Here is a 15,013-nt window from a genome sequence, read left to right on the forward strand (position 1 = left end):
ATAAATATTCCACCATTATGACCAACAGTGTATCATTTCATTGGATGTGGAGTCTGATTCAAACTCAAGTAGGGGTGCCAGCTTGATACCTTTTCTCAGGTATTGGCTCACTGAAATCTTAGATGTCGTCGGTAACGAACATCGGGGACAAAACAGCTTGGAATTGCCCTAGATTTGAAATGCAGAATACAAATTTATTCGATTTCCCTTCCCTTTGATACATCAGTCGCCCCTTCCCAAATCATTCAACCTTGATTGATTGCCATACAATGCTGAACTCAACAACAACAACAACAACATCAACCAAAAATCGTCTGAGAATATATGCAGCCTCGCGTGATTCTGATTGGCTGAAAGTTCTTGACGTCATCGTGACGCGCAATGCCTGAAATACGTGCTAACCCATTTGCAGAAGGGACAATTCACGTCTAGTGAACTCAATCTGATTATTACAGTGTAAAATTACGTTCAACATACAGTTGCCAAACCAAGGAGTATTTTTATCAAATGCGAAACAATAAAGTCTAATTCAAAAGCAATGGCAATAAAATGGATCTCGTCTTCTCTTTCAATTTTTCCATTCCAATGCGTACTGTGAGCTTAATTTGCTCCATGAAAAAAAAATGTGTACTGTAAAGTACATCCTGGACTTTTTGGAAAAGAAAGCATTTCTGTTTGCACACGTGATATGTCGGATATGCTCTGGTGAGTGAGAACTACAGCTTCAAAACCTTGAACAATTCAGACGAAGAGCTGAAAATATTTATTGTTACGTAACTTTAGAGGAATACACCCCTTTTATTTTGGTGTAATGCGAGTATTGGCACAGAAGGACAGAGCGCAGCTGAGATAAACACCCTGTTTGGAAACAAAACTTTTACGCCACTTTATCTGCCATTTTCTTCGTGAATTTCTTATTCTCTATCTCGGAAAAGACTCGAATCTCAAGATGCGTCAGACCCTCATCATCCTTCTCGTCCTCGCAGTTATCGGGGCTGCCTTGGTCGATGCCGGGTCTGATTTTAAACGTCGTCGCATGACGCAGGCTACACGTCGTCGCATGACGCAGGCTACACGTCGTCGCATGCCGCAGGCTACACGTCGTCGCATGTCGCAGGGTACTGTTGGGAAAGGAGGTGAGTAGAGAGAATGACACGTCATGTTTCTGGGGGAAAATTTCAACATTTAATCGTGATTGTGCAACTCGAGTCATGAATGTGCATGATTCTTGCAGTATATACAAATTCTCCTATCACAAACAAAATGTATACTAACATTTAGCGAGTTTTGTTATTATAGCCAGAAAATGGTCATGATAGTCACAATCATACTTTTGTGTAATATATCCCGCATGACAGCCATGTTTTATTACGTTTTGCAGTTGGCACAAACCCAATTGGTATAGGACTTCTTAATTTCTCTAAATTTTTATCTGAAAAAAGGAGTGTCCTCTATAACGCCCCATTCTCTCTTCCCGTTATATACATTTGTGTGTGTGTGTGTGTGTGTGTGTGTGTGTGTGTTTTGTAGCTGTATACTTGTCATGGGTTAGGCAATATATTCCACCCACATCATTATGACCTCCTTTGTATTCATGCGTCTGATCCTCTTATCATATTAGAATTTAGGACTATTATGTTCTAATGAAACTTCAATGCTTTTTTTGTATTTTGATCGAAGAGTATAGGGATCAGAGAGATTTTAAATCAGATTTTCAGATGAGAATAGCAAACTCAGTTGAGACATTTCAGAAAATGGAGATTTCTGGGTGTGGTCTCATGTCAAGGTTTTTACTAAAAATTTCCGTAACAGAACTAGATATGTTGTACACAAGGGTTGTTTAGAGTCATAAGTGTTTTATTTTGGGGATAATCATAAACTAGTTGATAAATAGCGTTACCGTCTCTTCCAAACGTTTAATCTGAAACTTTTGTTTCTTTTCTTTCCCGATTTCTTTTCTATCTTTTTTTTTTTCCTTTCGTTTTCTTTACATTTTCTTTACATTTCTTTTCCCTTCTTTTCCATTTTTTTCTTCTCGTTTCTTTTCTTTTCATTTCATTTCTTTTCTTTCTATTCTTTTCCATTTATTTAATTTCCATTTTTTTCTTTTCCTTCTGCTTTCCTTAGAGAATGAAATCCCTCAACACCAGAAGCCGAATGGATATCTACAGGGTCCAGGCAAAAACACAAAGAACGCGACAAGCTGGAAAGGAGAACCTTTGAGAGTGAAAGAAGGTCGACAGACTCCAGAGGCCTAGCGTTGATCAGATGGTCATGCTCCGGACTAGGATGGCTGCTGACCAAGCCAACTTGGGCTCCCAAATTAATTTCCATAATGATGACCGAGAGATGAAGTTCAACATGAGAGGGCGTTTAAGAAGCTATCATATACCTGTCTAGGAGTTACATTTGTTCCGCGGCTCTGTAAAAAAAAAAAAAAAAAAAAAAATCAATTTATGACATTGAGAAGGTACGTTAAAAAAAAATAACAAACAAACATTCGTATTTGGGAAGACTGAGTAAAAATTGAATTTCTGGATATCATCATACATTAATTTGTTCCGATTTAAAGTTCAAGTTTATATGTGAATGTAAGCAATGATATTATTATGTACAGTGTAGAACATGGAATCAACCTGGTAAACTCGAAACCCGATGCTATTAAGAGCAGTACTAAATAGTTATTCGTAATAATACATTTTCGATGATAGTTCAATAAATGTTCTCATTTTGAACACGATCTGAAGACCTGAGTGCTGTCTCCCCCCCCCCCTTTTTTCTTTTTTTTATTGTATCAAGAATTATCATTTTTCAGTGGATATGGATGGAAGGCGCAAGGGGGAACATTCATTTAGTTTGAGTAATTACTTACCGTATGTATGTCTTTCGGTTGAAATGTTATTGTCTGTAATGTGCTTCATTGCAGATAAGGGGGGGGGGGGTGGGTGTGGCTCAAAATTTCACCACAAGTTTTGCACATGTTTTTTCTTGTGCATGTATCGATTCAGCTCTTATACTTTAGTCGTTTTCTATTAAAATATTTTTTGGGATAATGTATTTTTATTGGAATGTAAACGTAAATCTCAAATAAAAATAAGTCAAATCTTGATCATCTTGTAATCGTGCCTTTGGTGATATGTTGATTGATGAGATAGACGAAGTAGAGCAGATAAACCAGGACAAAGAGATATGGAGGGGTAAGCAATTGCAAAATTAGTGACAGGGGAAGAGAGAGAGGGAGAGAGAGAGAGGGGGGAGAGAGAGGGAGAGAGAGGGAGAGAGGGAGAGAGAGAGGGAGAGAGAGAGAGAATTATATAATATACATCAAACATGGCTTTTTTTTTGTAAGGGCGTCACGCACTTATGAGCAGTTTTGATATAATTTTTTTTTTTCTCGATTTCTTCAATTGAAAGGACAAGAATGGAGGTAATCGAGCGCAAAGAATTAGGCACGACCCTATAGTGAGAGATAGGGATAGAAAGAGTGTTACAGGGAGAGGGGAAAGAGAGAGAAAAGGAGAGAGAGAGAAAGGGCAGAGAGAAAAAGTGAGAGACATGAATGGGGGAGGAGATCGGTCTATACATTGACAGAGAGACTCTTTATGAAACGCTCCCCTGGGCTTGGAAGAAAAAGCAGAGAGACTATAGACTATAGAGGCTCTGTCAAACTGAAAAAAATTCAGCACATATCATTAAGATCACATAATATACGGCCATGTACGGGCATGTCCCATGTACGTCCCACACGCTACCAATACATGTTATTGTAGAAATAAATTAGGATTAAAAATATATAATTTCATTGGATGTGGAGTCTGATTCAAGCTCAAGTATAGGGCCATCAGCTTGATATCTTTTCTCAGGTATTGGCTCACTGAAATCTTAGATGTCGTCGGTAACGAACATCGGGGACAAAACAGCTTGGACTTGCCCTAGATTTGAAATGCAGAATAAAAATTTATTCAAATTCCTGTCCCTTTGAAAGATCAGTCGCCCCTTCCCAAATCATCCAAATTTGATTGATTTTCATATAACGCTGAACTCAACAACAACAACAACAACAACCAAAAATCGTCTGAGAATTATATGCAGCCTCACATGTTCCTGATTGGCTGAAAGTTCTTGACGTCATCATCACGCGCAAAGTCTGAAATACGTGCTAACCAATTTCCAGTAATATAAAGAACAATTCACGTCAAGTGAACTTATTCTGATTATTTCAGTGTACAGTGCGTCCCAGAAAAAACGAAACCGAGAATTATCAATGTTTTATCATGACTTAATTAGTAAATGATACATATTTAGAAAGCTTAGATCCTCTTCTTTCTTTTGATGCAACTCATATGATGCATATTTCACGCATATCTGAATTTCAAAAAGAAAATCACATTTCTAGAAAGTTGGGTTTCTGCCCTTTCAAATGACACCTCAATCAGGAAAAATGAGCAAGGAATGACAAAGTTCTGTTTTTTTTAAAGTAGCCCTTATATTTTCATAATTTTAGCAAACAAATTCGTTTTCACTACCTGCCTGCCGTAGCAAAAAGCAGAATTGACAAAAGACTTAACTCTGTTTCGTTGACAATCAGTCATGCATGAAGTCTTTCGTCTACGGCTGATTGTCAACGAAACGGAGTTAAGTCTTTTGTTAATTTCGTTTGTTGATACGGCAGGCAGCCAGTGAAAACGAATTCAAATTATTTAAATTTAATCAAATAATGGAAATGCAAGCACTACTTTAAACAAACAGAACTTTGTTATTCCTAGCTCATTTTTCCTGATTGAGGTGTCATATGAAAGGGCTACTTTCTAGAAATGTGATTTACTCATTGAAATTCAGATATCCACTAAATGACTTTTTGTTTTCCTCTCTTCAAATTGATTTGAATCACTCATGCGTGATATGCATTATGCAATATGCATTATATGAGTTGCATCAAATGAAAGAGGAGGATCTAAGCCTTACAAATACGTGTCATTTATCAATTATAATTGTGATTAAGTTATGATAAAACATCGATAATTCTCGGTTTCGTTTTTTCTGGGACGCACTGTATAATTACGTTCAACATAGAGTTGCTATACCAAGGAGTATTTTTTATCAAATGCGAAACTATTAAGTCTGATTCAAAAGCAATGGCAATAAAATGGGTCTCGTGTTCTCTTTCAATGTTTACATTCCAATGCGTACTCTGAAATTTGCTCATTGGAAAAAATACGTGTACCGTAAAGCACACTCTGGGAGGTGTTTCACAAAGATCCTAAGTCGAACTTATCTCTAAGTTGGACTTAAAAGTTATGGAAAGCCATTAGCATCCTTGAAAATATTTTGTAAAAGTCATTTTAAAAGGTATAAAATGTTGATTCAAATCATTCGTATTTTCTATTATCATGGGAAATTTCATGTTCTTGATGTGGAATTTGTGGAAAGTCTAAAATACTTGATTTTTTGCTTTTGAATATATTATATTTTAAGGCTACAAATGGCTCTCCATAATTGTTAAGTTCAACTTAGAGTTAAGTTCAACTTAGGATCTTTGTGAAACACCCCCTGGTCTTTATAAAAAGGAAACATTTATGTTTGCAGACGCGGAACTGTGGGATAGGCTCTGGTGAGCTTCAAAACCTGGAACAAAAACGACGAAGAATCGAAAAGAGGAAAACACCCCTTTGAGTAATGCGAGTATTCAATTTGGCACAGAAAGACAGGCCATTTGCAAAGCGAAGTTGAGATAAACAACGAAGCTTTTACCCCACTTTATCTGCCATTTTCTTCGTGAATTTCTTATTCTCTATCTTGGAGGAGACTCGAATCTCAAAATGCGTCAGACCCTCATCATCCTTCTCGTCCTCGCAGTCGTCGGGGCTGCCTTGGTCGATGCAAGCAAGGATGATTTTCAACGTCGAGGCATGGAGCAGTGGAAGGAGATTAGGGGCGGAATGGAGGTGAGTAGAGAATGACACGTCATTATTATGAGTGTGCAACTTGAGTCATGAGTATAGTGTGGTACGGTTTGTCACTGAAACAGCTCCCGTAGGATTTTTGTGCCAAAGTTGATTTTTTTTGTTGTTGCTGTTTTGGCTTCAAAAGGGTCCCAATTGGCCAAAAATGATGTGGTGCAAATTTTCAAACCCCTCCTTCATTTCCTGGGGTACCTAGACCGGGAGCCAGGGGGGGGGGGGGGTCTACCTAGCTGGGGAGGAAACCAATTTTCATGTGCACAGATGTAAAGATCGCATAGTTCCACATAACAAATTGACCGTCTGGCATGTTCTAAGTGGTAGGTGTGGCCAGGGGGACGCCCCCACCAAAAAAGTGGCCCTTTTGACGACAAAATAGTATTATGTAAATAATATGTTAGGGAAACCTTGAACCACCATAAGTTTGGTGTCATATAAAAGAGAGTTCAATTATCTACATTTTGATACCAATTTGGGATTAATTAACATCGCAAATTTAAGTAAAAAACATGATTTTGTGATTTTTTTCGAAAATTTAAATTTTATCAAAAAACATTATTTTCCATATATCAAAATCGGAGAATTGCATTTTTTCATAACTTTCCAGGAATTTGCTTATGTACAACAACAATATCCTGTGTGAGGGAGAGGTTTATATATCGTTTCAATAAAAAGTTATAGCAATCCAAACTTTTTGATTTGATTTCCACAAAAACAACATGTTTGCCCACATGACTGCATTATTATGTATGCTTTGTTGTGAATATTTATGTACTACGATGTTATCCATGATTTTATCTGAATAAAGATTTATTTAAAAAAAAAAAAAAAAAAAAAAACTGTATGCATTAGTGTTTACATCGAGTTTTAAAGATAACTTTGAACTAAAACTCTAATCACCATGTATTTGGTGTCAAAAGATGGATAATTAAAATACCTTCATTCTGATATCAATTTCAATGAGTGATGTATTGTGTGAAATATAAATTTTGAGCCAAAAAGGTGCTTTATTGTAGATATTCCTCTGATTTTTGCCAGTATATCGGTATATTAACTGGGCAAACATGATTAGACATTTAGTAGTGCAGAAAGTTCAAAGGATTTGGAGCGCTGAGTGCAATTCATCAGTTTCTTCTTCTGTACTCTGGGATGTTTTAGGAAATGTGGACATTAGCAGTTGCTCCCCCCCCCCCCACCACCACCACCACCACCCACCCCCCCCCCCTTCCAGTCGCTTGTCATAATCTTGTCCATGACCAAGAAAAGTTAGTGCATCGATCAACATGAATATAATATCATATCGTCATGTTTGGTTTAATGGTTTATTTTGCCTGCTACTAAAGAAACACGTGTATGCTTGTATGCAACCAATACTCTGCATTATCCCTATTGTGATTAGATTAGAATGACATAAACTTTTCTCATTAAAGAGTTTCGGCTAGGTAGGCAAAGTTATTTTTTCTCTGGATTTCAAGTAATTCAGTACAAAAATCGAAGGAACATTATGAAACTACTTGATTCGATTGAATCTCAGTTTAAGTCTTTGTGTGTTTCAAATAGGAAGTTCCACAACTACAATTGAGATCAATTTGAAAGTTTTTCTGCTTAGCCATGAATAATTTAAAATCGTTACTAACTCCTTGAACTTCTAAGGATCTCACGATTTGATGATTGGAAAATGTCATTAGGTACCAGCTTATAATTTTGATAACACGTGACCGTCTACATTAGAGTTTTATCATGCCCGTTGCATAAATCATATGGTCTTTTCAAACATAGAATAACATTTTTTTAAATCAGAATAAAATAAAATGCAAACTTATCGTAGCTTGTTTCCTTTGAAACAACGTTCGACTTACAGTTCCACCATGCAGTGACACTGTCATAGACAATCTTTGATTACTTCTGTTTATTGAATTTTAATTGGGATGTGGGTAACAAGGAAAGAAGAAATTAAGTCAATGTGCTAATTGTGCCTAAAGGTAAAGACCAGTATTGGAAACGCCCTAATTTCAAAAAATGAAATGGAAGCTCTCATTACCAATCATGTGAAAGAATATGTTTTGACTAATACATGATGATAAAAAATTTGCCGGGAAACCGCCTACTAATTCATACATTTGGTAAATTTGTTTCTCTCATGGACTGTGAGAGGTATAGGGTAGTCCCATATACATCTTTTTGTGTATAGTATGGGCCAAATTTCTTATCATTTTGATGATTCCAGAACCTTGCAGATGCTAGATGCTAGATGATCAACCTTTTCTGATCGATAATTCTACAAAGTTTCTTTCACAATGCAATCGCATGACCATAACTGGTCTTTACCTTTAACTTTTAAATCAGCAGTTTCTCAAGTGGAAATCTGCATGTAATACTCTGCAAGTTCAAGCTCGTAAATGTGCTACAACTGATCATTTCAAGCGTATCATGTACCATAATATGATCCAACCCAAGTAGGCACAATATTTCTGGCAAATTATTTGGTATGTAAATGGACATAAATTATGCATGATATGGACTAACTCCAGGAAGCTCCGACGCCGGCGTCGGAGCTTCCTGGAGTTAGATATGGACATGTTTTAATATTGCTTTATTTGATCTCAGATGGATTTTTCCTTGATGTTGAAAACATTATGTGTTGCGTTGTGATATTGCCTTTAGAAATAAAATTATTAAAGGCGTTGCATAAAGCATTCGGTTGGACATTGTTTTGTGAATGTTAATAACCCAATAACAATAATTACTGTACAGGCCTAGGAAAAGATAAATTGAGTTCGAAAAAGATCGTCATTGACTTTTACAGTGGCACAAGACTTAAGTTAAATCGTAGGGTATATAGCTCTTAATTGTTATCGTATTCATATCAGGAAGGAGGGCTGGGAAGGGACCTTTAAACCGAAGTACAATTTGCCTTTCACATAGTCCTGCAAGGTTTCTCTCAACAATCTATATCTAGCATCAAATAGGGCGTCTGGCAGTCACTCTTCACCATTTAAATTGGCTGGCAATGGCCATTTGTGTATCGTTGGCCTGTGGCGAATATTTTCATATAGGTTCCATTTGGGCTTCCTTTCAAGCTGATCTAGCTCAATATTGAGGTTGACCCCCACCAGGCGCGCCGGAAGCAGTTTGGGATTGGGGGAGGGGGGGGCAAGCATTCCAGGGGGCTCACCTTTCAGGGGAAGTGGCGTAATGAGCAAAAACATTTTTGGGGGCAGAAGAAAAAGTTGCACCACTTCCACTCTTACACGTTACATGCCGGCCCCGCGGAACGTTTTTCAAAGTGGAGTATTAACGTTCAGGTAGAGCGGAGCGAGTGCAACGTAAATTGGCGGGGGGGGGGGGGTCCAGTGTCTTTGCCCCGGCGGGGTCAAGGGGCGAAGCCCTCGGAAGCTGAACGGGTTTTAGGCATTAAATTACCGTCAAATAAGCATATTTCGTCGCTGTTTTCACGAAGTGACGGTAATGAAAAAAAATGCATTCACTTTGCGTTACGATTTTCCTCACTACCGTCAACAAGGACGATTTTAGATACCTTATTTGTGACACTGGCAGTTCACTAATTAAAGTAGGGTCCAGGGGGCTGTGTCCCATGAAGCTCAGTATTTAAGGCATTCAATTATGGTCAGATGAGCATTCAGGGATCCTTCTTAGGGCCCTTCGTGAGGTCCAGGGTGTGGAGCCCCCGGAGGCTCAGGGGTTTTAGGTATTGAATTACGGTCAGAAGAGTATTCTTTCTTTCTCTCTTTCTTTCTTTTTCAAAAAAGTGAGGAGGGCTCGAGCCCTACCGTTCTGCAGGCCCTGACATGAAGGCTTCTAAATAAGACCATTTTTTTGCCTAATTGTAAATTTGGGAGACTTGTCATTTTCCAACAAAGGCATACAAAAGTATAATTTACCTCCCAAAAAGAGAAAAAATCACAGAAAATCATGTCATTTCAGCAACATGTTCAAAAAGACCATTTGATTTATGCAATTTGGGGGGGGGGGGCAACTGCAAATGTCCACATTTCCTGAAACATCCCAGAGTACAAGAGACGAACTTTAATAGTCAGCTGCGAGAAATAAAAGTCATACGTTCATTCACTTAGCACTTTTTTCATAAGATACATGAATATGAAGTGTATTACTCATTACGGTGTCATTTAAGGAAACACCAACGTATTTTACTGCTGCGTAGAGTGAACGAGGCTTTATACGCCTACATAAACCAAATAAGGCCTATTCATTTATTTTCTTCTTTTTTTAAAAAGTCTTTAAAAAGAGGTTCAATCAACTGTAAACTCTAAATGTATTTCTATACCATATCCGGACTTAACCTACATAAACACAAATTGAGGAAGCGACACCAACTTTTTGCCCATCACAAGACCCTCATTATAACCAATCGTCAGCCAAGAGCTGATCATCTGAACACTTGATGGGAAATGAAACTAATTAACACCCTTTTTGAGAATAGCAGTGGTTTGATAATTTTCTCCGTAGGATATAGTTACAAACTTGATCATGGTTAAGAAGTAATTCAATTTTCCGGCGAGAAAATGCGGGTACGTATACGTGACGGAGTGTCTGGGTATAGAAAAAATAGGCCGAACGGATCACGGCATGCGTACCTACGGTTCAACAGAACATCAGAAAAACTTGATAAAGTACAGAAACTCCAGATTAAAGCGGGAAGGATCATTTTGAAGATAAGTTGGCAATCATAATATTCACTCATTCCTTCGTTTGGGTTTATTGAAACAAAACTCCTTGTTAAGACATTCGGGAGACTGATACAAACAAAGATTACAAAGTTGAAATGTTCACAAATATGAAGACAAATCACAAATACATCAATATGGAAAAGAAACAAAAATTAGTTCAAGGAAAGAATAATGATAATAATGGAAGCTTCAATATATTGCACTTCATACATAATATAAATCAAATTTTGCATACATAGATAAGTGGGGAAAAAAGAAAAAGAGAAGGGACAAAGCATTTCATTCCCCTTTCTCGTCACATTAGATTCTGAGCGTTTACATCATTTTAAACACAATTAACAAAAATGGATCAATAAGACACAATGTGTTAATGATAATACCGTATATACATGTATTACAAATAAACAGATCTACTAGCAAATATAAAGAAAGTTGGAAAGTAAGAAATGAAATGGTAAGTTGAAAAAGATCTTAGGAGACAAGCGGAGACAAGCGGATATAAATAAAGTATACAAATATGTAAACAAATAACAAATCAAAGACAGTGTCTCATTCTGGCATTGCTGTACTATATAAATAAAATAAGGTAAAATGAGTTGAAATGGGCCGGTGCATAAGCCATGTAGACGGAATATAAGTCTATTGCGATCAATACGGGTGTTGATATTTCGTGATGTCATATCAAATGTTGAACAAACATTTCACGTCGGTCAACTACTGACCTTAAAGAGTGACATCATCAGAGTGTTGTTTATATAGATCGAATTATGAAACGTCTGTGCAAACGTTCGTAACATTAGGGTTAATTATCACATCAATATGATTGCGTGCAATGTGAAATAAACTGTTAGGAAGCGATTCGAAAGGTTGATCACGGGGCACAAACGTATTGGTGTTTACTGTGAGGTTTCGGAATCATCAACATTTTAAGACACTGGCTTACTTTTGCTTAGAGCCACATATGCACTGTACATATACATCTGACAACTGAATTCCTCATTCTCTTTGTTTTAAGTTTGATGGTTGTTGTGTCTTGTGTACCTCATGAATGTAAGGTGCACTGGTTGAGTGAGCGCCTTTGTTCAACAGTTTTAGATGTAAGATTTCATATGCCACATTCTCATATACATTTAACAACTGAATTCCTCATTCTCTTTGTTTTAAGTTTGATGGTTTTTGTGTCTTGTGTACCTCATGAATATAAGGTGCACTGGTTGAGTGAGCGCCTTTGTTGAACACTTTTAGATGTAAGATCTCATATGCCACATTCTCATATACATTTAACAACTGAATTCCTCATTCTCTTTGTTTTAAGTTTGATGTTTTTTGTGTCTTGTGTACCTCATGAATGTAAGGTGCACTGGTTGAGTGAGCGCCTTTGTTCAACAGTTTTAGATGTAAGATTTCATATGCCACATTCTCATATACATTTAACAACTGAATTCCTCATTCTCTTTGTTTTAAGTTTGATGGTTGTTGTGTCTTGTGTAACTCATGAATATAAGGTGCACTGGTTGAGTGAGCGCCTTTGTTGAACACTTTTAGATGTAAGATTTCATATGCCACATTCTCATATACATTTAACAACTGAATTCCTCATTCTCTTTGTTTTAAGTTTGATGTTTTTTGTGTCTTGTGTAACTCATGAATATAAGGTGCATTGGTTGAGTGAGCGCCTTTGTTGAAGACTTTTAGATGTAAGATTTCATATGCCACATTCTCATATACATTTAACAACTGAATTCCTCATTCTCTTTGTTTTAAGTTTGATGGTTTTTTTGTCTTGTGTAACTCATGAATATAAGGTGCACTGGTTGAGTGAGCGCCTTTGTTGAACACTTTTAGATGTAAGATCTCATATGCCACATTGTCATATACATTTAACAACTGAATTCCTCATTCTCTTTGTTTTAAGTTTGATGTTTTTTGTGTCTTGTGTAACTCATGAATATAAGGTGCACTGGTTGAGTGAGCGCCTTTGTTGAACACTTTTAGATGTAAGATCTCATATGCCACATTGTCATATACATTTAACAACTGAATTCCTCATTCTCTTTGTTTTAAGTTTGATGTTTTTTGTGTCTTGTGTAACTCATGAATATAAGGTGCACTGGTTGAGTGAGCGCCTTTGTTGAACACTTTTAGATGTAAGATTTCATATGCCACATTGTCATATACATTTAACAACTGAATTCCTCATTCTCTTTGTTTTAAGTTTGATGTTTTTTGTGTCTTGTGTAACTCATGAATATAAGGTGCACTGGTTGAGTGAGCGCCTTTGTTCAACAGTTTTAGATGTACGATTTCATACGCCACATTCTCATATACATTTAACAACTGAATTCCTCATTCTCTTTGTTTTAAGTTTGATGTTTTTTGTGTCTTGTGTACCTCATGAATGTAAGGTGCACTGGTTGAGTGAGCGCCTTTGTTGAACACTTTTAGATGTACGATTTCATACGCCACATTCTCATATACATTTAACAACTGAATTCCTCATTCTCTTTGTTTTAAGTTTGATGGTTTTTGTGTCTTGTGTACCTCATGAATGTAAGGTGCACTAGTTGAGTGAGCGCCTTTGTTGAACACTTTTAGATGTACGATTTCATACGCCACATTCTCATATACATTTAACAACTGAATTCCTCATTCTCTTTGTTTTAAGTTTGATGGTTTTTGTGTCTTGTGTAACTCATGAATATAAGGTGCACTGGTTGAGTGAGCGCCTTTGTTGAACACTTTTAGATGTACGATTTCATACGCCACATTCTCATATACATTTAACAACTGAATTCCTCATTCTCTTTGTTTTAAGTTTGATGGTTTTTGTGTCTTGTGTAACTCATGAATATAAGGTGCACTGGTTGAGTGAGCGCCTTTGTTGAACACTTTTAGATGTAAGATCTCATATGCCACATTGTCATATACATTTAACAACTGAATTCCTCATTCTCTTTGTTTTAAGTTTGATGGTTTTTGTGTCTTGTGTACCTCATGAATATAAGGTGCATTGGTTGAGTGAGCGCCTTTGTTCAACAGTTTTAGATGTAAGATTTCATATGCCACATGCTCAAGAAACATAAATGTGGACAAATCAACTTTTCAAATAAACAATTACAAAATTTGATAAGGGTGTGACTAATTTAATTGTATAATTTAATATGGGGGCATTTCAAGGGCCAATTCTTTTTGTGGGGGGGGGGACGACGATTGATTTTCTTATCTGTTCTTGGTTTTATATATCCATTGTTAGTCAACTACGCGCATAAAGGCCAGACGTGCATTGCTTAGCTCTGTGTTATAAGAAAAAGAACAATGAAGCGCATTATACGTAATATAAACGAGGCTTTATACGCCTACATAAGCCAAACAACAATAATAATAATAATAATTCCGCTTTAATATTGCGCTAAATACATCTTTGATGTCTCTAAGCGCTTTACAGATATACTATTACCCCGGTCATTGGATTCAATACTCGCCCGCAAACACTGTGTGCACAATCTCCACTCACTGGGGAGCATTCCTGCCAGGTATTACTTAAACTGTTTGAACAACAATGACGGCCGCACCCTACCGGGTACCCATCTAACACCTGGGTGGAGAGTAGCAAGTGCAGGTAAATATCTTGCCAAACGATATTATAGTGCTGTGTCGGGATTCGAACCCTCGACCTTCGCATCTCAAGTCAAGCGCCTTAAACCACTCGACCACGACACTCTTGGTCCACTCTTTTTTTGCTATAATATTATTTTAACCTCTTATTATAGAGAGGCTTAAGTAAATTTGAACTCTAAATGTATTTATATACCGTATCCGGACTTAACCTACAAAAAAACCATTGAGGAAGCGATACCAAGTTGTCGCCCACCTCAAGACCCTTATCCAACCCGATCTTCAAACAAGAGCTGATCATCTAAACACTTGGTGGGAAAATGAAACTAATTAACACTCTTTTTGAGAATAGGAGTGGTTTGATAATTTTCTCCGAAGGATAGAGTTACAAACTTGATCATGATTAAGAAGTAATTCAATTTTCCGGCGAGAAAATGCGGGTACGTATACGTGACGGAGTGTCTGGGTATAGAAAAAAATAGGCCGAACGGATAACCGCATGTGTCCCTAATGTAAGGTTCAACAGAACAGTTAATTATAATGATGATAATGATGATGAAATTAATAGTAATAATAATAATAATAATAATGAAAATACTACTAAGAGTAATAGTAATCAAGCTATCAAGCAAGCGCTTATTGTGATGGCCCCTCATCTTATTCAGATTTGTTAATGAATTATTCTGGATATTGTGTTATGAGTAATTCATGAGAACTCTTTAAATAATG

General features: G+C 36.9%; 1 protein-coding gene across 1 annotated transcript; it reads left to right on the plus strand.

The window, feature by feature from the left end:
- The first annotated feature begins 351 nt into the window (after positions 1–351).
- Positions 352–2,374, plus strand: LOC105444787. The gene is made up of 2 exons (XM_011679485.2): positions 352–1,136; positions 2,128–2,374. Exons 1-2 carry the CDS (start codon positions 950–952, stop codon positions 2,256–2,258), a joined length of 318 nt encoding a protein of 105 aa, XP_011677787.2. The 5' UTR covers positions 352–949; the 3' UTR covers positions 2,259–2,374.
- Positions 2,375–15,013: the final 12,639 nt, after the last annotated feature.

Source organism: Strongylocentrotus purpuratus, unplaced genomic scaffold (genome assembly GCF_000002235.5).
Source record: "Strongylocentrotus purpuratus isolate Spur 01 unplaced genomic scaffold, Spur_5.0 spur5_scaffold_18, whole genome shotgun sequence".
Taxonomy (NCBI): Eukaryota; Metazoa; Echinodermata; class Echinoidea; order Camarodonta; family Strongylocentrotidae; genus Strongylocentrotus; species Strongylocentrotus purpuratus.

What these genes read in the sequence shown, in the direction of transcription:
- LOC105444787 (XM_011679485.2), top strand. Translation starts at nt 950, where the DNA reads ATGCGTCAGACCCTCATCATCCTTCTCGTCCTCGCAGTTATCGGGGCT. An exon ending in GGGTACTGTTGGGAAAGGAG is followed by an intron (nt 1,137 to 2,127) that starts GTGAGTAGAGAG and finishes TGCTTTCCTTAG; the next exon opens with AGAATGAAATCCCTCAACAC.